Source organism: Gobio gobio (assembly GCF_949357685.1).
Source record: "Gobio gobio genome assembly, chromosome: 4".
NCBI classification, from domain to species: Eukaryota; Metazoa; Chordata; class Actinopteri; order Cypriniformes; family Gobionidae; genus Gobio; species Gobio gobio.
This window is the reverse complement of record NC_137100.1, coordinates 49,471,762-49,496,269: the sequence shown is the minus strand read 5'-3', so window position 1 is coordinate 49,496,269 and position 24,508 is coordinate 49,471,762. Positions and strand designations below refer to the sequence as shown.

Below are 24,508 nucleotides of genomic sequence, written 5' to 3'. Positions count from 1 at the left end.
ACCCATCGCTGGAAGTCTCTCATTTTTAACAAGCCTAGCGGGACCACGGATAGCGACGAAGCCATCATGCCCAAAAGGTGGAGACAGGTCCTGAACGATACCAGGTTTCCCTTGCGAAACTGGGCAAGGCACTGATAAAACGTCATGATCCTCCTTTCCGAGAGCATGGCGCGGAAAGCCACAGAGTCTATTCGTAAGCCCAAGTATTCTATCTCCTGGGATGGAATCAGCTGGCTTTTGGCCTCGTTGATTCTGAATCCCAGATTCGATAGATGAGATTTGAGCATCTCTGTGTCCCGCTCCGCGCGCTCCCGCGAGTGAGCGCATATCAGATAATCGTCCAGATAAGCCGATATTCTGAGCCCCTTGTGTCTCAACGGTGATAACGCTGTCTCTATGCACCTGCTGAACACTCGGGGGGCAAGACTTAACCCAAATGGAAGGGTAACAAATTCGTACGCTTCGCTCCGAAAGGAAAACCTGAGATATTTCCTGTGCGCAGGATAGATGCTTATATGAAAGTAAGCATCCTTGAGATCTACCGCGGTGAACCAATCGTCCCTGCGGATAGCGCGCATGAGAGTTGTGACAGTGAGCATCCTGAATTTGTACTTCCTCAAGTGTTTGTTTAGAACACGTAGGTCCATTATCGGGCGCAAACCCCCGTCTTTCTTTGGAATTAGAAAATAACGGGAGTAAAAGCCTTTTTGAGTTTCCCCCTCTGGAACCCGTCTTATAGCTCTTTTCTCTAAGAGGGAGGATATTTCCTCTTCTAACACACGCGCTGAATCCCCATTTGCTACAGATGCTATGACCCCGTTGAACGGGGGTGGTTTTACAGCAAACTGAAGCCTGTAACCTTTGGTTACCGTCGTGAGGACCCACGGGTGCGCAGAACACTGTCTCCAAGCCTCTTGGCAAAGAGCCAACGGGTTCAGCTGAACCGGATCCATAGATGGGGTTAAGGCGCCATCTAGTGGACAGAGAGAGAAACGGCCAGGCTCTGTGAAGCTCAGAGACCGCTTTATTTCTGGGTTCATTGCTGTTATTTTGTTTTTGTTTTTCTGCGCCCTCGGCAGTGAGCCTGGATGCGACAGATAATTTTTTATTATTTTTAAACCCAGGGGCTGAAGTGCTTTGTGACAATGCACTTGAGAACTTTTGCTTGTACCCAACAGACCACCTACTGGTGGTTGAGTGTTTTGCACTCGACGGAACCTTGTGTGTCGAGGGGAAGCTGAACTGGCCTGACCACAACTTGGAACCATTTTCTCGTCCAAACTCCACATCCTCCGCTTCTTCGCGGGTGGGGGAACAGATATGGCGGACTCGGGAGGGGACATCACAGAGAACCCTAGGTGCTGTCCGTCCCTCCCATGCAGAAATTGCGTCCTAGGTATCCCTCCTCTTTTTGTAGGACGGGATAGCAGACTTTGACTTTGCGGCTGTCGCCGCGAATGACTGCTTTGCCCGCGGTTTAGCGTTTGAAGCAGCGGGGGGACGAGCCGCCTGCTCCGTGCTCTGGGGTTTCGCGGGCCTGGATGCATTCAAAAACCTCCTGTTCTGCGCCGGAGGAACAGGACGTGGCAGGCATATGTCGAACGCCTCACCCTCCTTCTTCTGAAGGTCGCACCGCTGTCTCATCGCTGCAACGGCCGTGCCAAACAGCCCACTAGCATCCATTGGAGCATCGAGAAAATCCAACTTCTCTTTGTCTCCGATGCTCGAGAGATTTAGCCATAGCGATCTCTCGCCTGCGACGGCAAGAGCCATAGTACGGCCGCAGCTTTGCACCGCGCCACGTGAGGTGCGCAAATTGAGATCCGTTATGTTGCAGATCTCCTCCTAGACAGCCGGGTTTGGATTTCCGGCGTCCAGCTGAGTGCCCAGCTCCTCCAACAACTCGGCTTGATAGGCTGTCAACAATGAAGTGACATTAAGTGCCCGCACTGCCAGTCCAGAGGATTTATATATTTTTTGGTACATGGAAGCGGTGAAGCGTTCCATTTTTCCCGGGAGGGAGGGACTGGCAGATGAGAGAGTGGTCCGCCTGTTTGGATGCAGGTGGTGGGCCACTGACTGCTCGACCGTGGGGGGGTTAGAAAGCCCTAGCCCTTCCATTTCACTCACATCGAGTGACGAGTAACCCTTGACGGGCACCCGGTGAGAAAAGGGCTTGTCCCACGATCGCTTCATCTCCGCTACACACGCTGGCAACGCGGGAAGAAGTTGTTTCGCCGGTGGAAGGCGAGCAGGGAGCCTTTTCCCGTCATAGATATCCCGTTCAACTCCTGGATCCCCAGGAGTTACGGGCCAGTCGATGCCAAGCTTGGTCGCTGCACGTTTGCAAACTTCCACTAGGTCGCAGTCTACGACCGTTGACGCCATGTCGCCGCTTAGCACGCTCACTGGCCTTGACGCTTGCGCCGCAGACAGGATTGCATCATCTTCCTCATCATCCGGCTCATCACGGAGGAGGCGAGCTAACATCTCCTCATCCTCCTCCTCGTCTCCCTCCCCCTCATCGCCTTCTGCGAGTAGCTGATCGAAAAGCAGCATAGGTGAATCTACGTCCATAATCTCCCCCCAAGAGGAAGGATTCTGCGTGGAAGAGGACGGGATCACCTTTGTAGAAGGAGGGACGGAAGAGAGAACCGGATCCTCTTTAGAAGAAGCGGCCACACAACGCCTTCTCTCTAAGACCCTGGCCGGCATTACACGACAGTGCGCGCAACTCTCCGCATCCGCCAGTGCAGCCTGAGCGTGCTTGACACCCATGCATGCGATGCACATCAGATGCGAATCCCTGCCTGAGATCATGAAACCGCATGCTGCCGGACACGAGCGCGAAGAGGCCTCTTTCTCCGCTGCGGTCTTGGACACCTTCGACATGGTGAGTAAATGAAGTTTAGCTCGCCTTAACGCGTTAGCTACAATAAGAAAATGACTCAGTAACGAGTAGAAATCCACAACAGATTTAGTCTGCACTGCGTTCGGCAACGTCTACCTTGACGGTACGTTTGTGAACTGAAGCAGGACAGGTGCTAAAGGAAAGTCTTCACGGGGAAGAGAACAAGAATGCCGTTTTCGGGGATCACAGCAATATATATAGGGAGAGGGTGGGCTCCTTGTATGAGCTGTGATTGGTCCATCCTTCGGACAGACGTGGTGTAATTGGTGCTTCCATAGTCTATCACGCCTGGGGGCGTTCCCATATGTGAGATACCGAGCTATGTTTGAAAGAGAACAGTATAGCTCATAAATACAGCCCCTCCATGTATTCTAATGTGACGTGAGACACAATAACAATCAAATTACACTTCAAATAATTTTTCCCAAAGATGGTTTCTGTCATTTTAGGTCGTTTTTATCACGCTGATGTAAGTTCAAGGGTTTTTTTGTTTTAGTTAGTTATTTGATGCTATAAAAATTGGGGTGTGACGTCATGATTGACAGCTGTGATTGACAGCTTCTCTGAGCGAATTTGTCACTGAAGCACCAACTGATTTTTTCCGGGATATTCGGGAGGATATTGGAGTCATTAGTTGGTGTAGGCGAAGTGCACTCATAATTCATTGTCAACATAGTTGACTGGTTTGTCCCTGTTTCACTGTTGTCTAGACTCTAGGCGACCAGCCACTTCTGTTTCCTTCCCATGAACCTGATGGTGCCATTTCATCGGTCCAGGCTGTTGTTGCATTTGGAGTAGGATGAAGTCAGGGCCAAGCCGACTCTCTGCTGCTGACTGTGGCAGGACTGGGACACCCAGAAGTGTGTGTGGACAAAGGATATGGATCTCCGCCAAGGTCCCACTGTAAGTTGGTAACTTGGTACCACAGTTCACATAGGATCATCAATCTGGTGGAAATGCAGCTTTGCATTAAATTACACATTTTAGATGTGCATCCCATCTACTTGTTAAGAAAAGTAACGTGTGTTATTTTTCTCACCTGGGCTGGGCTGGGCTGGGCTGGGCTTGTTTGTTTGTTTTATAACAAAAAAAGTTTGCCTATTTTGGGTAAATGTAAAGGCCCTCTCATACCAAAATTTAAATAAGGCTGAAGGTAATGTAAATTCACCCCTGTACAGTAGAGGGCGCAGTTCAAATAAACCTTTCTGCTGTGCTGCCATTCTGGATTTCAGGGCCCGTATTCATAAAGAATCTTAATGCAAAGAGTAGCTCCTAGTGACAAAATTCTAAGAAAATTCTAAGAAATGTGGGCGTTTGCTCTTAAAATTAACTAAAAAATCCTAGTAAAGAAAAAAGTAATTCAGAAAGCATCTTAACCCTTAAAAGAGGTCTTAAGGTCAAATTTGTTAAGAGCACAGATGAGGACTTTTAAGAGGCTTAAGAGTTTCTTTAGCAGCGGAGAAAATGGCAGAAAGACGAAGAGGGAGAAGAAATGTGATGCAGACAATGGATAACAGTGACTTAATAAGACGCTATAGATTAGATCGTGCAGGGATCATGTTTGTTGCATTAAACCCAACTTTCAAACCACCAATTAAATAGACATGCCAGCAATCAGTGTAATTGGAAAGAGTGGAACAATGTTTATAATTCTAAGCCAATCAAATACCTTATAGGAAATTAACAGCATGGTAAATAATAAAAGGATTTATATACACTGAAAAAAAGGATTTGTTGAATTTACTAAAAAAATGTATCGTAAGTGGTCGCAATCAATTTATTTGATCTCAATTTAAACAAAAACACATGCAATTCCCATAAAACCAATTCATTTTTTAAAATTAAAATAAAAAACTAAATGTAAATTATTTAAACGAGCACAAATTAATGATGCTTAATTTAATTTTTCAGTGTACATATATATATATAGTGTGTGTGTGTGTGTGTGTGTGTGTGTGTGTGTGTGTGTGTGTGTGTGTGTGTGTGTGTGTGTGTGTGTGTGTGTGTGTGTGTGTGTGTGTGTGTGTGTGTGTGTGTGTGTGTGTGTGTGTGTGTGTGTGTGTGTGTGTGTGTGTGTGTGTGTGTGTGTGTGTGTGTGTGTGTGTGTGTGTGTGTGTGTGTGTGTGTGTGTGTGTGTGTGTGTGTGTGTGTGAGTGAGAGAACGGTAAAATAGGACAATTTGCGCTTGTAAATTCAAAGTGACCCTATACTTAAAAGCACTCCTTTTTCCCCTTTTTGGACAACCAACCAATCAGAGTCTTCAAAAGACTGTGTCATACGTAGCAACGGGGTCAGCCCCGCCTCTTCACTAAGATCAAAGTTTTTGTATTTTCCTTGCTCAGAGTTGCTCTCAGATCGGTCCCGAATAGCTCCTACGTAAAAGTTTTTAAGCTAAATTAGGAGTTTTCTGAGAGGACTTTTAGAATCTTTATGAATACGGGCCCAGAAGAATAGGATGCAGGAGAAGAAAGGAAAACATTTACTTCATTAATAAAAACAAAAAATCTAAAGTAATTTTTGCTTATGCTTTAACTAAATCATCGAATGTTAACAGCAAGTACACTGGTCAATAAAGTGAGATTAAATGCATAAAAATATTAGTTTTTTAAATATATTTAATTATTGGAGGTTTGCGTATTATTCGGATTTTGCATTTCTCTGATTTTATTCATTTTGAGGAATACTGAATCTTTTTTTAGAGCAAGTGATATCTGCAAATGCCTGCTCACATTTAGTCTAGAACAACAATAACCACCATGTTCACACAAAAATGCCTCTGCAGAGTCTGCACTTACTCCCAATTTTTCTCAACATGGGGACAGGAGAGCTGTCAGTCAATAAACGGGAAAACAAAGGAACTTGCGTTACATATTTGAAAAAACTTGGATATTTTGTTGTAAATTTAAAAGTAATGCGTTACTTTACTAGTTACTTGAAAAAAGTAATGATTACGTAACTCAAATTACTTGTAATGCGTTACCCCAACACTGTATGTATATATATATAAACAAAAAAATAGCCATGATTCATCCAGACACACAGTATTAAGAATCAAGGGTAGGCTATTTTGTTTGTCCTGTGGACTAGCTATAAACATCTTTTATGTAAAGTGTTATTCATGACAGTACTAAATAAAAACGTATTTTGTATGATACCTCTTATTTTGTTTAAAATGATTCGCATTTTCACTGATTCTGCATTCTGTATACAGTGAGGAAAATAAGTATTTGAACACCCTGCTATTTTGCAAGTTCTCCCACTTAGAAATCATGGAGGGGTCTGAAATTGTCATCGTAGGTGCATGTCCACTGTGAGAGACATAATCTAAAAAAAAAAAATCCAGAAATCACAATGTATGATTTTTTAACTATTTATTTGTATGATACAGCTGCAAATAAGTATTTGAACACCTGAGAAAATCAATGTTAATATTTGGTACAGTAGCCTTTGTTTGCAATTACAGAGGTCAAACGTTTCCTGTAGTTTTTCACCAGGTTTGCACACACTGCAGGAGGGATTTTGGCCCACTCCTCCACACAGATTTTCTCTAGATAAGTCAGGTTTCTGGCCTGTCGCTGAGAAACACGGAGTTTGAGCTCCCTCCAAAGATTCTCTATTGGGTTTACAAGCCAGAACCTTGATATGCTTCTTACAGAGCCACTCCTTGGTTATCCTGGCTGTGTGCTTCGGGTCATTTTCATGTTGAAAGACCCAGCCTCGACCCATCTTCAATGCTCTAACTGAGGGAAGGATGGTGCTCATCATTCTTCTTCCTCCAAACACGTTTAGTGGAATTCTGACCAAAAAGTTATATTTTGGTCTCATCTGACCACATGATTTTCTCCCATGACTCCTCTGGATCATCCAAATGGTCATTGGCAAACTTAAGACGGGCCTGGACATGTGCTGGTTATATCAGCAGGGGAACCTTCCGTGCCATGCATGATTTCAAACCATGACGTCTTAGTGTATTACCAACAGTAACCTTGGAAATGGTGGTCCCAGCTCTTTTCAGGTCATTGACCAGCTCCTCCTGTGTAGTTCTGGGCTGATTTCTCACCTTTCTTAGGATCATTGAGACCCCACGAGGTGAGATCTTGCATGGAGCCCCAGTCCGAGGAAGATTGACAGTCATGTTTAGCTTCTTCCATTTTCTAATGATTTCTCCAACAGTGGACGTTTTTTCACCAAGCTGCTTGGCAATTTCCCCATAGCCCTTTCCAGCCTTGTGGAGGTGTACAATTTTGTCTCTAGTGTCTTTGAACAGCTCTTTGGTCTTGGCCATGTTAGTAGTTGGATTCTTACTGATTGTATGGGGTGGACAGGTGTCTTTATGCAGCTAACGACCTCAAACAGGTGCATCTAATTTAGGATAATAAATGGAGTGGAGGTGGACATTTTAAAGGCAGACTAACAGGTATTTGAAGGGTCAGCATTCTAGCTGATAGACAGGTGTTCAAATACTTATTTGCAGCTGTATCATACAAATATATAGTTAAAAAATCATACATTGTGATTTCTGGATTTTTTTTTTTAGATTATGTCTCTCACAGTGGACATGCACCTACGATGACAATTTCAGACCCCTCCATGATTTCTAAGTGGGAGAACTTGTAAAATAGCAGGGTGTTCACATACTTATTTTCCTCACTGTATATATATATATATATGTACATACAGTATATGGGTGTCTTTTTTTTATTTTTATTTTTTATTCATGAACCGTACAAATATACAAATACCTTCAGGAGAACATTAGAGTTAAGACATAAAAGACATTTGTATGTAGAGTCAAATATCTAAAGGAAGCATTAAAAAAAACTTTACATACATATGAAAAGGACATATAAAGACAAGGGACAATATAAGAAAATAAAATAAAATAAATAAATTAAATTTAAATTAAAAGGGGGGGGGGGGTTGTCAATACATGAGAAAGCTGGTTAAACTTGAACATCAAATTCATTACAAAATAATTGTTCATATTGTTTTAGGAATCGATCACATTTTTTATTGCTAGTTAATCTAAAAGATTTAAGCAGCGAGTCTACCTCGATTAAAAAATGTGAAAAAGTTGGAAGTGAGCTAAAAAAATTGAAAATATATTCTTTAGATTTGTTGGAGTCAGTGTAATAACAAATAACATCTTTCCAATTAAAATATTTTGTATTAATGGGAGTTTTATTTAAATGGGAATATAAATTAGACCAAAACTTTTGAACCAAATCACAAGAATAGAATAAATGTATCAATGTTTCATCTTCATGTCCACAAAATGAGCAAGTACTAAGAATATCAACATATTTGGATATTGTTAAATTAACCGGGTATATCTTATGTAATATTTTAAAGTGGACTTCTTTGGTCTTATTAGGAATAAAATATTTATATGCTAACAGCCATGCTTTTCTCCAGTCTATATTGTCGATTAGGGCAGCCCAATGAGATCTGCCTCTAGGACGAATTTGGTCTGTTTTCTGAAAAATTTGTCGAATATGTTTATTATTACATTTCTTATCATAAATGCTAATGCCATCCAATAACAAAGCCGACTCCTTTTTATCTTTCTGGTTGTACAAAATGTGGCTCTTAACCAGTTGCACTAGACCAGAGGGAATAGCCTTAATCACGGTATTATTCTTTAAAAGGAATAGGGAAGTCATGAACAGTCATAAAGCTTTCATAGGATAAGATAGTACCAGATTTATCAAATAAAGAAAGTATATAAATGAAACCTCTATTGAACCAATTAGGGGAAAGATAGATTTGTTTCTAATGGTTATATTCATATTATTCCACAGAAGTTCTTTATGCGGTGTGAAAATTGAGGATGTAGCACAATTTCCAAGCAAGAAGAGACTGTTGATGAAAATTAGATAATTTAACCGGGAGTTTATTATACATATAATTACATTTTAAGATAAAAGGTAGGCTTCCAATTTTATTAAAGATATAATTAGGAATAAAAAAACATATAGATTTTGGATTTATTATACATCTTTTAAGCCAGTTTATTTTAAACACATTAATAATATTATGATAATTTAACACTTCTAGTCCCCCATCACTTCTACTATTGGAAATTATAGCTTTTTTAAGCTTATTAGACCTGTTTTTTCCATATAAAGTCAAGGAAATTTTTATTGACACCTTTAGCGGTACAATCAGTCACAGTATATGGGTGTCGTTCGCTGTTTTGCCAGAGTCGTGACATCACCGCAGTCGCTGACTTGAGCGCATGACTGTGACATCACTCCAGTTGTTTTTGTAGAAGCCGGAAGTGAATACAGGGAAATTACAACAAACAGATCGAGGACAGTTACTGATCCACACGAAGAGCTCAGGGGAACAAAACAAGACTGAAAGCTATTCCCGTCTAATCGTCACATTTCCTCAAGTGGAAACAGGAGCATAAAACCGGATCATTATGTCGAACATGGAGAGTATCCTAGCGGACCGGAGGGGTCGGGCCCTATCCAGATTCACTGTCGCTGGGACCGTAAACCCTTTTACTGAGAGTAATTTAAGGGTAGAACTCGGCCTTGGCAACATTTTGTTGTATACAAGTATATATTGGGTCACATTTTAGCCGTTAAGTCTAATCGCACTTTTAGGATTTCTTTTCGCGTCACTGGAGGTAGAGATTGGTTTATAGAGTTAATTATGGCTTCTAGTGTTAAAGACTATTTAAATCGATACACCAAACGAGTCGGTGAACTCACCGTGTATATGTTTTTTCGTTTATGAAGTGCTTATTTTGATAGTTTCGTGCTCTAAAACATCGTCAAATCCGCCAGGTATGACTGTGACGTAGATTTACGTAATGTCGCCACCTATATGTTATATCTGGGTAAACTCAATCCAGCCTGTCAGACTAGTTTGTTTAGTTTCGAGACGGTGTCGGTCTACATTGTTTTGTATTGTATTCGGCATTGTTACGTTACATTGTTTAGGCTTGTATTGTGCATATTATTAAAGGTAGCTAACATGGTGATTCCATTTTTAAAAAAATCCTTGACTTTTGACTTCAGAGCAGTTGTTTAACCTCAAGTTTGCAGCCAAAGAACTTCAACGGAGCTCCAAAAAATGCGACAAAGAAGAGAAGGCAGAGAAGGTCAAGGTCAAAAAGGTAAACAACAAACAAAAAAAACATCTATTGAAAGGCATTTAGAGACTCCATCCATAGGATAGGAAGTAATCTTGACCTGTGCAATAGCATCTTCACCCAACTGAACATTTCTGAGCTGCTTTATGCGTATTGTTTTTCTGTCTGGATATTTTCTATCTGCATAGTAGAACATACTGATAAATTAGACTTAAGTAAAAGTATATACATTGTCAAAAATTATACTGATATAAATGTCAAAATATCTGGCCAAAACTTACTTAAGTGTTTTCGTGTGAGTATGTTGTTGAGTAACCACATTTAACAGTATCTATTTTGTCAGTAAATGTACCATAATTATAGCACATAATTGGGCAACGGTGATGTGATTTTACGAAGCTCACTGCTTCTGTTTTGGTTACTTAGGCAATCCAGAAGGGCAATATGGAGGTTGCACGGATACATGCAGAAAATGCCATCCGCCAGAAGAACCAATCAGTGAACTTCCTCAGAATGAGTGCAAGAGTGGATGCGGTGGCTGCACGAGTACAGACGGCTGTCACCATGAACAAGGTACACGAATGGCTTTCTCCCTTTAAACCAGATATGCTCAAGTATTTATCCAATATTCAATAGTTAACTTTCGACTTTTATTCTCCAGGTCACCAAGTCTATGGCTGGGGTTGTGAAGGGTATGGATGCAACCCTGAAGAGCATGAACCTTGAGAAGGTGAGAGGGAGAGAGAGGAAGACTTCACTTTGACATAAACAGCTGTAGTGCCCTGATTTGTCTTTATGTTATTGGCTCTATATTTATTTTCTGTGTTCAGATTTCAGGTCTGATGGATAAGTTTGAGCGCCAGTTTGAAACTCTGGACGTACAGACGGCTCAAATGGAGGACACTATGAGCAGTACCACAACACTGACCACACCACAGGTCAGACATGCACTCACATACTAGCACATACTAGGCCATAAATATACTGACATAGTTGTTTTGTCTTTGCTGACACTGGTGTGTTTTAGGGTCAAGTCGATTCTCTGATGTTGGAAATGGCAGACGAGGCCGGGTAAGAACATTTTAAATGCTGAGAATCTTTTTTTTAACTATTATTATTTATGAGTAAATACTTTGATACTCACTCTTCCGTTTAAAAGATTGGGCGTGGTACAATCTTTTTGTTCTAAATGTTTTTTGAAAGAAGTCTCTTATGCTCAACAAGTCTGCATTTATTTGATTTAAATACAGTAATGTTGTATATTACAATTGAAAATAACTGTTATCTTTTTGAATATATTTTAAAATGTAATGTATTCCTGTAATGGCAAAGCAGCCATTACTCCAGTCTTCAGTGTCACATGATCAAATTAATTTATTGCAAATCCCAAACCTTTGAAGTTTGAACAGTTTGTTATTTTTTTATTTAAGCCAATGTATTTGTATTCTTATTATTATTTATACTACTATGTATCATATATCAGATCATATATCTATGATTTAATAAATACTTAAATCAATTAGACACGCTTTATTGATACCTACACAGTAAATTATATCTTTGTAAAAAATAATTTATGACAATTTCATATTAAAACAATATGTCTCTACTTGTGTGTTTAGGCTGGACCTCAATATGGAGCTTCCTCAAGGTCAAATGGGTTCAGTGGGAACCAGCGTAGCATCTGCAGAACAGGTATTTAGCACATGCACATGAATACAAACATTTAATTTATATGTACTATATTGGTTTTATCTTTCTCACCATAGGATGAGCTCTCTCAGAGACTGGCCAAACTCCGAGACCAGGTTTAAGGAGGAACCGTGTGTGTGTGTGTGAGAGAGAGACTGTGTATGTGAGAGTGTATGAGAAACATATCACCTGTTTATTGACCCCTGGAAATATTGGCCTCATTGTGCCAGTTGTCTTTAGTTCCTTTTATGCAGTTGAGGGGTTTGTGCATATATGTGAGGGTGTGCAGCTTTCCTTATCCACTATAACACGCTGAAACCAAACTAAGGACGCGTTGAAAACTGAATTAGACATGTTATATGGTAACGCTGCTGTCATTAGGATTGTTCTGGGGTCCTGCTCTCCCTCAGTCCATAATAATTGGTTTAAAGATTATAATATTGCTTGGAACATTTCTTTGTAATATTTCTCATTTTATTTAAGTTCATGTTTTAAATACTTGCTTGTCTCTCACATACATTTTATGCCAATGTAGCTACATTAACCTATACAAGCGTTGGTATCTGACAGCTGTTGGGTAAAAATGGTGACGTTTTTTCTTTCTGCATAGACACGTTTTGCCTCTGCTTCAGTGGATTGTGGAAATTTGTATCTTAAAATGCATGTGATCAAGAGGATGATTTGAATAAAATCTTTTCATTTTGTCCAAGGCAGAAAAATCCCCAATTTATCAGCCCTAAGTCTTTACAGAAATCTTTTTCTATTTTGGTTCATCCGAAATGTACAAAAAAAAAAAAAAGTTCGGCAATTTACATCTCAATCAGCTGGTTCAGATGAGAATAAATGTTTGTGTGTATATAAATAAACATTTTGCAAATTTCTATGTTTTGGACTGTAAATAATGTATTGGGAAAATCTTTTTTTTTTCCTAGAGAGAATTAGCATCTTTTGGCATTATAATACTAGTTTTCAGACTTGGTACAATGCCTGATTGGCCTGTTGGGCCTAGAGTTACAACAGGACAGGGTTTTGATTTGGTCCATTGGGCTCAAGAGTTAGAAGAGTGATAGGTTTTGATTGGTCCGTTGGGTTCAGAGTTAGCAGGCTGAGCAGCTGTTACTGGTGCACTGGTTCATGAGTCCAAGGAGAAATGTGCTGCTCAAAAACCAAAAACAATTTATATATTCACATAATTTCCCTTTGGTGTCTCGTCTGATTTTATGTGTGTGCACCTGGAGTCATTTATTCTAGTAGATGACAGATCAGAGTATTATTTTCGTGCAAAAGAAAAGATACGCACATGCCTTAATTGATCTTCCTACTGACACTACAGCAAAATATTTAAATAACTGGCTTAAATTTTGTTTGTGAAAATCCTAATGTGCCTAATTTTATATATATACACCAATCATGCATAACATTATGACCTAATATTGTGTTGGTCCCCCTTTTGCTGCCAAAACAGCCCTGACCCTTCGAGGCATGGACTCCACTAGACCCTTGAAGGTGTGCTGTGGTATCTGGCACCAAGATGTTAGCAGCAGATCCTTTAAGTCCTGTAAGTTGCGAGGTGGGGTCTCCATGGATCAGGCTTGTTTGTTCATTCCACAGATGCTCGATTGGATTGAGATCTGGAGAATTTGGGGGCCAAATCAACACCTCAAACTCATTGTTCTCCTCAAACCATTTTTGCTTTGTAGCAGGGCGCATTATCTGCTGAAAGAGGCCACAGCCACCAGGGAATATTGTTTTCATGAAAGGGTGTATATGGTCTGCAACAATGCTTAGGTAAGTGGTACGTGTCAAAGTAACATCCACATGGATGGCAGGACCCAAGGTTTCCCAGCAGAACATTGCCCAAAGCATCACACTGCCTCCGCCAGCTTGCCTTCTTCCCATAGTGCATCCTGGTGTCATGAGATCCCCAGGTAAGCGCCGCACACGCACCCAGCCATCCACGTGATGTAAAATGTGATTCATCAGACTAGGCCACCTTCTTCCATTGCTCCGTGGTCCAGTTCTGATGCCCACTGTGCCACTTTCGGCAGTGGACAGAGGTCAGCATGGGCACCCTGACTGGTCTGCGGCTATGCAGCCCCATATGCAACAAACTACGATGCACCGTGTATTCTGACACCTTTCTATCAGAACCAGCATTAACTTCTTGAGCTCTTTTTGACCCTGTCGCCAGTTCACCTTTTGATAGATACTGACCACTGCAGACAGGGAACACCCCACAAGAGCTGCAGTTTTGGAGATGCTCTGACCCATCACAATTGGGCCCTTGTCAAACTCGCTCAAATCCTTACGCTTGCCCATTTGTCCTGCTTCAAACACATCAACTTTGAGGACAAAATGTTCACTTGCTGCCTAATATATCCCACCCACTAACAGGTGCTGTGATGAAGAGATAATCAGTGTTATTCACTTCATAATGTTATGCCTGATCGGTGTATAAATAAATATATATTTATATACACACTTATATGTACTGTACATGAAAATGTCACTAATATATGTTGCCAACTCTCATTTGTCTCCTCCCATTCTCTCCTGCCCTGCTCCTTCATACCCCGCCTTTTTGCTGGAGTGTCTTCTACTCTATAGATGAGAAAGAGAGATAGTTTGACTGATCATGGTATTATTCCATTTACCCAAGGTTCAGAAAGAGAACTGTACATTTTTAGACTAGTATGAAGATCAGAAACACATTTTGTGTTTCTCTTGATGAGCATAAGGATGTAATATGGACCAACGTTCTAGAATTTTTTTGGGATCCTGAAGAGGAACAGCTGAAGGTGAGTCAGGGAATTTGTTTCACACATACAAGCAGGTTCATACATACATACAGTTTTGTCACATAATCTATTATATACAAATGTTTAGTGACTATGAGGTATAACTGTTGAATATTATTTTGAATGATTTATAATATTAAATATGTATTCACTATTATATTTGTGTTATATCATAATTTTCTAGAATATTTTGTTATTCTTAGTAATTTTTTTCTATTTGACTTAATACTTGACCTTTGACTGATACAATACTTTTTAAACAAATACTTAATTTGTGAAGTTGTGTATATTTAAATAACAACTGTTCAACTCTGACCTATTTTTAAAACCTACTTCAAAAGTGTTTCAGTTACAGGGAGAAGAATAGAAGATTATCTTATTAGGGGATATAATATAGGCTACAGTTTGTACAGTATAAAAAACATGGAATATCCCAGTAAAACATGAAAACCCAACGTGTGTGTGTGTGTGTGTGTGTGTGTGTGTGTGTGTGTGTGTGTGTGTGTGTGTGTGTCAAAAGAATGGTTGTTAGCAACCATAATTTCTCGTGAGACATTAGCTCTGTGTGTTTATCCTCTGGGAAGACTGTTGTGTGTTCTGTGTTTCTTTAATGATGAGTCAATTACTCAAAAACATTGTTAACATTCATCTAGACATGACACCATCCATTTATCTGTTAAACCATCCATCCATCCATCCATCCATCCATCCATCCATCCATCGGACTGATTCCTAAAGCCGTTTCCCTTATTAACCATGAGATCATCCTTCTGTTTGGTTCTTGGACAGTGGTTATTAAATCTCTCCCTGTTCCGTCTATATCTTACGGTAATCTGAGGTGATTGTCATAGTGACCACATTCCCAGGCGAGAATTGTTTGCTGGTAACTCCCCTGACCTGCTGTCCCTCTGCACTTCATCCACAATGTCTCATGAGGAGTTTGAAGGGCTAAGTTGTACCAAAAACTGAATGTAATGGCAAATGCAGTGAGGGTGTTAACAGCAAAAATATGTTGGGAGATTTGTCACCATGGGTGTTAAATTAATCACTTTCCGGGTGAACATACAGGTCCATCTTTGCTAGTGTTAAAACAACATTGACGGAAGTGTTTATTTTACAAACACTGTGTTAGTGTTTCATTTTAATCACTCAAGGTGTTGAAAAATGTAGGGGAGAGCGGGGCACAACCTAACGCTTTTTTGACTTTCTCAGTTTGTGTAAATCTACTTGGGGTCCAGAGTATTTATTTTTTCCCACATTAATTGCACACATGTCTAGTACAATTATGTGGTTTTGTTTCATTAATACAGTGTATACTTTTTTCTTGATTTACCCCAAAAGAATGGAAGTGAAATGTGACAACATGTCAATATTTTGTCAACAAAATACAATTATTAAATTTTTTAAATAAAATAATGTCATTAAAAATATAAGCATTTTTTAGTTTGACTACAAACCCATCGCTAAATACAGCTATACAGCATAGTTCAAAACATAATAATAATAATATCTGAACATTGACTCAGTCATTATTTACCCTTTTCTCGTTGTTTCTCAAAAGAATTCATAAAAGTATAGAATATCATGGCATATTTCTAATAGGGGCTCATTGTAACGCAGCACCCCACCTGCACAACTGGGATTTAAAGGTCCCCTTCTTCGCGATTCCATTGTTCAAACTTTAGTTAGTGTGTAATGTTGCTGTTAGAGCATAAATAATACCTGTAAAATTATAAAGCTCAAAGTTCAATGCCAAGCGAGATATTTTATTTAACAGAAGTTCCCTTTCAAAGCCTACAGCGAACGGCTGGCTTGGACTACATCCTGGTACTTCCTTCTTTAATTACGTCAGTAGAGCAGTAGAACAGACTAACCTCCGCCCACAAAGAAACGCGAAAAAGGGGGCGCGGTCTTGTTGCTGTCCCACGTGGAGAAGCGGACAGTCGCGTGGAGAAAAGGAACTGTTGCGTTGAGTGTGTTTATCGCCATGTCATCGAGACGCTGTTATTTTCATCCAGGAGTCAAATCACCTTTGTTTGGCTTTCCCAGGGACGCTGTAGAGATTATTGAACGCATACATCTCTCCGTTAAGAGGCGTGACCTTTCCAACGTGCGCTAAGCTGCTGTCAAATTACAACACAGGAACCGCTTTCACGTGCGCTAAGCTGTGGTCGAATTACAGCACAGGAACCGCTTGCACAATCAGAACTCGTTACGTGTTTCTGAAGGAGGGACTTCATAGAACAAGGAAATCACCAGCCGTTTTTAGGACAGTGGAAACAGCGGTATACAGATAAGTAAATAGTGTGAAAAATACTGTTTTTTTACACACGAAACATGAACACATGTTATATTGCACACTGTAAACACAATCAAAGCTTCAAAAAAACACGAAGAACGGGACCTTTAAATCGCGGCTCGTGTCTTCTGCTGGTTAGATCAGCATTAAAGAAGGATCTCAACTGTTAAATAACAGATATAAGATTATAATAATATCGGATTTGTCTTATTTTAAATAAACACAAAAAACAGAAAATTACTTTTGCTATGGTTAAATAAATGGTCAGTAATATCTTCCAGAGATTCTTATAATTTTGGCGCAATTTTTTTTCTAAATAATGTTGATATGGCAACTAGGAAATACACTAAGTTTCTTCATTCTGGCATGTGTGGAAAGGGTTAAAACATGTTACAACTAACCCCGCGTTTTAGGTTGTGCCCTGCGCTCCCCGTTGCATAGGCTATTTAACACTTTATGGTGATTAATCCCACTCACCCAGTGTATTAATTTAATGTTGATCTAATGTAAATATTGAAAATACTTATTTTTTCTTAGATTCAATTAGGCTATATCTTTCGAAAAACCAAGTGACTATTTAAGTGAGTATTTAAATTTTAATATATCAAACATACAATTAAATAAAACAGCTCTATTAGTCTCCAATGTGATAACATCTTAACACTTGTTTGGTATGAAAATACACATTCATTATGAGCAATATTTCTTTATATAAAAATATAAAACTCGATTTTTGTATAGAAAAAATTACTCCGCACCAAGGACATATGTACATCAAACAAAGAAACACTCCTTGTGCAATCTTTAAATTGAAAATATAAAAATTCAACATTCCATCCTTTAAATCAACCTTAGGCTGTGTGTCCACCAAAGTGTTTTCACGCGGCAGGCGTATTCAGTTGTTTTCAATGGGAGGAGCGCAGCGTTTTTAGAACGCCATGAGGCGCTGTGCAAGTATTTCACGCTCAAACACTGAGCGTTCAGCGTTTTTTACTGCTCGCCGAGAGTTGAAAAATTTTCAACTTTTGAGTAAAACGCAGCGCTCATCACTGTCAATTTTCGCCCAGCCGCCCAATCACAGTGGAGGAGGGGCCGCCACATCCTGCTTGTAGGCTACTGTAGGCCTACAACGTCAACAGATTAAAACAAGCAGTATAATAACGGAACAAAATACTTTAAAACAAGAGCCAGAGCAAATACTTTACATTGTATCGACATTTACAGAATCAATACAGAAACAAACTATCTGTGAAGATATAGTAACACTACTGCGGATTCATCATAACAGGCAAACTGAAAAAAAGTCGTTTGACGTTTTCAGCAGAGCACCTTTTTCAGCTGATAAAACTCTTCGGTTACTAACGTAACCTCGGTTCCCTAAGATGAGGGAACGAGTATTGCGTTTGCTAAAAGCTTATGGGGTAAATTCCTTTCCTCGAGATATTAAAGCAAAATTTTTATCCAAAAATACCATGTACACGCAGTGCAGCTGCACAGCTCTCAGCAGGAAGCAGCTGCGTGCTGATTGGCTGTGCCGCTGCAACTGCAGCAACCTATGGTGAGACAGCGGGGCGGGACGGACCAATCAGGTCCTTCTAAATTCCCGCCACAAGGGGCAACAGAATTTGCATAGCCAAGGGTGTATAAGACCCTGTCTCGCAAGGTTAGTCAGATTAATCGACTGAAGCGACTCCTGAGCAAGTAAGCAAGCACGGCAAGCAAACGCAATACTCGTTCCCTCATCTTAGGGAACCGAGGTTACGTTAGTAACCGAAGCGCTCCCTTACGAGAGTACTCTCGTATTGCGTTTGCTAAACGCTTATGGGGGACCAATGCAAAACGCCGTGCTTGCTTAACGGCTCTAAAGCCGACGACACCAAACCCAGGCCAACCTAGGTGGGCCCGTAATATGATATCAAGAAGTCCCAAAATGAGCCAGACCTGAGTCGGGCCCTTAATGAGAATGAACACCATAAACGTTTAATAATATAATGTATAGACCAGACATAGTCGGGCCAGGAATAATGAATGGCCAGATAATAGCCGTATAAGGAATGTGCTATGACTTATACAATATTTAACCCAGACTGGACTTTCTTGAGCCTTAAGGGGTTAAATCTGTTTACACAGCAAGAAGCCCAGCTTGTAAGGCCGGAACATCTAAATTATAGAATCTGATAAAAGTGGACGGGGAGGCCCAGCCTCCCGCCGCACAGATATCATTCAGAGAAATGCCAGTAGACCAAGCCCACGAAGAGGCCATGCCTCTAGTAGAATGGGCTTTGATGCCTAAAGGGCAGTTGAGATCTTTAGACTCATAGGCCAGTGAGATAGCATGCACTATCCAACGTGACAAGGTCTGCTTTGTAACCGCGCACCCTCGGGTGCGGCCGCCAAAGCATACAAAGAGCTGTTCAGTTTGCCTGTAAGCAGCAGAACGCTCTATGTATATTCTCAGCGCTCTGACAGGACAGAGCAAATTAGCATCTTCTTCATCTATCGGTGATGAAAGTGCTGAGAGTGAAAAGACCTGTGCTCTGAACGGAGTTGAAAGCACTTTAGGTACATATCCATGCCTTGGTTTGAGGACGACTTTGGAGTCGCTTGGCCCAAATTCCAGACACGAGACGCTCACAGAGAGCGCGTGCAGATCTCCCACTCGCTTAACTGACGCGATCGCCAGCAGAAAAGCGGTATTTAGTGACAGGAGCTTTAAGCTCACCGAATGCAGAGGCTCAAATGCAGAGCTCTTCATGGCATCCAGGACCCTGGACAGGTCCCATATAGGGACTGAAGGGGGGCGAGGTGGGTGAAGCCTTCTAGCCCCTTTAAGGAAGCGAACAATGAGATCGTTCTTTCCCAGTGACAGTCCGTTCACTTGAATGTGATATGCTGCTATAGCGGCCACATAAACTTTGAGTGTGGAGGGGGAACAACCCACGTCCAGAAGCTCTTGTAAAAATGTAAGCACTTCTCACACCTCACAATCATGTGGGGTCAGACTTCGCGCTTTACACCAGTCCGAAAAGACTGACCATTTGCCTGAATAGAGCCGCCTGGTCGCGGGGGCTCTAGCTTCAGTAATAGTATTCAATACATTTTCAGAGAGGTTCTCATGTACCCGTTGATGGGCCAGACATGAAGCGCCCATAGATCGGAACGGGGATGCCAGATCTGCCGTTCCGCCTGCATGAGGAGGTCTCTCCTCAGCGGGATTGGCCACGAATCTGTATCTGACATCTGACTCAGTAGTGAGAACCAAGGTTGATTTCTCCAAAGCGGGCCTATTAAAAGCACAGCGCATTTGCTCTCCCTAATCCTCTCTATGACCTGAGGTAACATTGAGATTGGGGGAAAAGCATAAAGAGGAAGGTTGGGCCATTCGTGGGCCAACGCATCCTTGTGCTTGGAGAAATATATTCGGCATTGAGCATTGTCTTGTGAGGCGAAAATATCCACTTTTGCCTCTCCAAACCTGCCCCAATTGTCTGAATTGTATGTGGGTGATGAGACCACTCTGCAGGGGACACTTTGCCCCTGGACAGCATGTCCGGACCCAGATTCAGAATGCCTGGCACATGGGTCGCTCTCAGCGAGCTCAGGTTGTGCTCTGCCCATATTAGGACTTCTTCCGCCATTGTGTGCAGATTGATAGATTTCAGACCGCCCTGGCGATTTATATAGGCTACCACCGACCTGCTGTCCGTTCGGACCAGGACATGGTGGTGCTTTATGTACGGAAGGAAAGCTCTTAGCGATAGCGTGACCGCTTTCATCTCTAGACAGTTTATGTAAAGGCTCCTCTCCGAGTCTGACCAGAGACCGGAGACTGGCCTGCCCTCGTGATGCATCTGTCGAGATAACTTTCCACTTCGTAACAGTGCCCACACTCACGCCCGTCTGGTACCAGACGGGATTTTTCCAAGGAGCCAGAGCCAACACACAGCTGTGGTCTACCTTGATTTGCAATCGGCCCGAGAGCCATGCATGAGCTGGAACGTGGCGATTCAGCCAGTGCTGTAGGGGGCGCATGTGTAACAGACCTAGTCTGAGAACTGGCGCCGCCAAGGCCATGAGACCCAGCATCCTCTGAAAGTGTTTGAGAGGAATGTGTGCACCGGACCTGAGGGAAACCGCTCGGTTCTGAACAGAGAGCGCGCGCTGTGACGTCAGTCGCGCGTTCATCTGCAGTGAGTCCAATACTGTTCCCAGAAACTAAACTTTCTGTGTGGGAGACAATGAACTCTTTGCCACGTTAATTCTGAGTCCCAAGCATTCTAAATGGTTGAGAAGCCAAGATCTGTGGTTTAATAACTGTATCTCTGACTGAGCTATTATGAGCCAGTCGTCGAGATATGAATTCTCATTCCCCGAAGCCTCAGCGGGGTTAGCGCCGCTTCCATGCACTTCGTAAACGTGCGGGAAGCCAGAGATAGACCAAAAGGTAGCACCTTGTATTGGTATACTTTCCCCTCGAAGGCGAATCTCAAGAATGGCCTGTGATGAGGGGCTATTTGTATGTGGAAAAAAGGCATCCTCTAGATCCACAGTGAAAAACAATCTCCCGGGCGAATGTGCGCGAGGATTTGTTTCATTCTCAACATTCTGAACGGGCGCTTCATAAGGGCTTTGTTCAGATGTCTGAGATTTAGAATGGCCTGAGACCACCACCCTTCTTTTGGCACAAGGAAGTAGCGACTGTAAAAGCCTGACTCGCTCTGTGAGGGGTGCACGGTTTCCACCGCTCCCTTTATTTAACAGTTTGATATTTCGGTTCGAAGCACGTGACTCATGTTGCTTCTCACCGCTGTCTCTACCACAGTGCGAAAGCACGGTGGTCTGCGAGCGAACTGTAGCGAGTAACCTTGTTATCGAAGCCAAGGGTTGAATTAATTTGTGGGGCGGGTCACTGAGTAACAGGGACCTGTTAGCCCGGTTGCATTGTGCTAGTAGCACTGTGAGAGGCAGCGTGCACTGAATGGTGCCGCACGCCTTATTTGGGTCACCGTGGAAGTGGCGCTTACCAAGGGGATTGTGTTTGTGTACAGGAGAGCACGTTGCTCACGGGCTCGTAGACTGTGGAAATAGTGTTCCCAGCCGCCTGAGTGCAGGGGGCCGGAGAACGCAGAATAGCGGCGAACGCTTTAATTGTGTCGCCGGGGAAATGGTGCATGTGTACAGGCGAGCGTGTTTGTTTGCAGGCTCGTCGATTGTGGGAATAATGTTTCCAGCCGCCTGAGTGCAGGGAGCTGGGGAACATACGGATTAGTCCACGTGCACGTTAGCGGCAGGGCTAATGGATAGCGCGTGCTCTGCAGGCGCGGGTCTGCCTAGCCACTAGAAAAGCTCTGATTCATTGTAAATAATGTGTGGTGGCGCGCACTGTATAATAGGCGCCACTACATTAGAGTACTCGCGGCGTACGCCAGCGAGCAAATTCACAGAGGTAAACGCATAACAGCGTTAATGTGCAACCGAGCATGTTTGACCACAGGCTAGTTATTGCAATCTTATATCTCCAGTCACCTGAACTAAGGGAACTGGGAGAATATCAGGTTTATTGAGTGATTTTGTGGCACTGAATTAACAGTGCTTATGCAGGAGTGCACACTATGTAGTGGACACATTACCTACAGTGTTGAACCACTCCAGCCGCCTGAATAGGGGGACTGGGAGAAGTGATATTTGAGGGAAAAAAAGGCGCAAGCTTGGCAGCCATTTTACGACACCGTTATGCTCTAGACGGAGAGCGCGTGTTATGACGCGCTCTAGTCAGCGAATGTGCGCTGTGCAGAGAGCGCGCGCTGCCATATAAGGCTGTTTACCTTTGGCAGCAAGCGCGCGCTGCAGCGAGAACGGCTGTGACGTAAGTGCGTTCTCGATATATCCAGCAGCCTGAGTTCGCTTGTCTACTCTAGCATTCTCTGTCCGCGGCATATCAGGGCGGCGGAGCGAGAGAGAAGGAAGAGTGAGGAGAGCTTAGGTTGAGTTCACTCGTGTGCAGAAGTGCACATCTTCTGTCCGCGGCGCTATCTGCGCGGCGGCAGTATAACATTCTCAGTGCGCGGCCATTTTAAGGGCGGCGGAAGTGAGAGGGAAAGGAGTGAAGAGCCCCGTATGTCTGCGGTGCCATTAGCGCGGCGGGGATATAACATTCTCTGTCCGCGGCGCTTCTCAGCGCGACGGAACGAGAGAAAAGGAGAGCTCCGTGTGTCCGCGGCGGGAATATAACATTCTCTGTCCGCGGCGCATTTCAGCGTGACGGAACGAGAGAAGAGGAGCGCTTCGTATGTCCGCGGCTTTATTTGAAGCGGCGGAAGACCAATGTTCTCTGTTCGCGGCGTAAAACACGCGGCGGACACGAGAGAAGAGAGGTGGAGAGCTAGAAGCTCTTAGAAGTGGCGTTGCCAGCAACGCACACACACGTTACACACATATACATAGTATAAAGGATATTTTGGCACCGGATGGCACAGCTGGAACAGCAGGCGGCTGAAGGCGGAGACCAGGTTGGAATCCGGCGTCCTCAGGGCTGCAGGGATTCCGCTGGTAGCGTTTCGACGGCGGGCTTCGATCCAGAGCTCAGCGAGGGCAACTCGCTGAAGAAGAATTAATCTGACTAACCTTGCGAGACAGGGTCTTGTATACCCTTGGCTATGCAAATTCTGTTGCCCCTTGTGGCGGGAATTTAAAAGGACCTGATTGGTCTGTCCCGCCCCGTGGTCTCGCCATAGGTTGCTGCAGTTGCAGCGGCACAGCCAATCAGCACGCAGCTGCTTCCTGCTGAGAGCTGTGCAGCTGCACTGCGTGTACATGGTATTTTTGGATAAAAATTTTGCTTCAATATATCGAGGAAAGGAATTTACCCCATAAGCGTTTAGCAAACGCAATACGAGAGTACTCTCGTAAGGGAACTTACTATTTCTTTCTAAATAAATAATCAAACAAGTTCATCTTTGCAACAATGTGGGAAAATGAGTAAGTACCATTCATTCTGATAAAACATATACTATTTCTTTCTAAATAAATAATCAAACAAAGTTTATTTTTGCAGCTATGTGGGAAAATGAGTAAGTACCATAGGACATCTGTGCATCAAACAAAGATATATTTCTTAAATTGTCCTTGTTCACTATCCATAAATGTTGAGATGCTTTGTCAAAATAATCTGTAGGCACTTGTCGACCACAATGTAGAACTTGAGCACATCTGCTTTGGTTTGTTCAGTGGCCAGAAGATAGGGCTGCATGTCCTTCTTCTCTAAGAGATGGTCCTCCAAACTTCTGCAGGACTGATTAATAACAATATAAAAAAATTACTTAAGTTATTCAAAGTGAATAAATTCTAGCATACATCACAACATAGTAAATTTACCAAAAATTTAGACTGTTAATGGTATCATGAACTGGCTTTTTACATTTTCTTATACTGTTGTCTGAGGTCAACTTATGACGTTTGTGTGGTTTTTACATTCAAAAACATCATAATAAATAAGTAATAGGCTACTTTCTGCCTTGGTTTTGAGGCTCTCTGAAAAACGTTGATGGGCGTGCCGCACTGAAGACTTGGAAGTAAACGCCCACGGCTAGGATTGGATAAGATTTGCATATTTAATGAGCTTCTGCTCCCCTGTCAGTGACAGCGTGTGGCAAACGGCAACCGGAATGAATCACCCAGCCCACAGCCAGGGCTTGCAAAATGTC

At 42.4% G+C, this 24,508-nt stretch overlaps 1 protein-coding gene across 1 annotated transcript; it reads left to right on the top strand.

The window, feature by feature from the left end:
- The first annotated feature begins 9,120 nt into the window (after positions 1-9,120).
- Positions 9,121-12,587, top strand: chmp1b (charged multivesicular body protein 1B). Its single transcript, XM_079813774.1, has 8 exons — positions 9,121-9,354; positions 9,943-10,040; positions 10,443-10,589; positions 10,678-10,746; positions 10,847-10,954; positions 11,044-11,087; positions 11,639-11,711; positions 11,786-12,587. The coding sequence occupies exons 1-8, from the start codon at positions 9,339-9,341 to the stop codon at positions 11,828-11,830; spliced, it is 600 nt and encodes a 199-aa protein (XP_079669900.1). The 5' UTR covers positions 9,121-9,338; the 3' UTR covers positions 11,831-12,587.
- Positions 12,588-24,508: the final 11,921 nt, after the last annotated feature.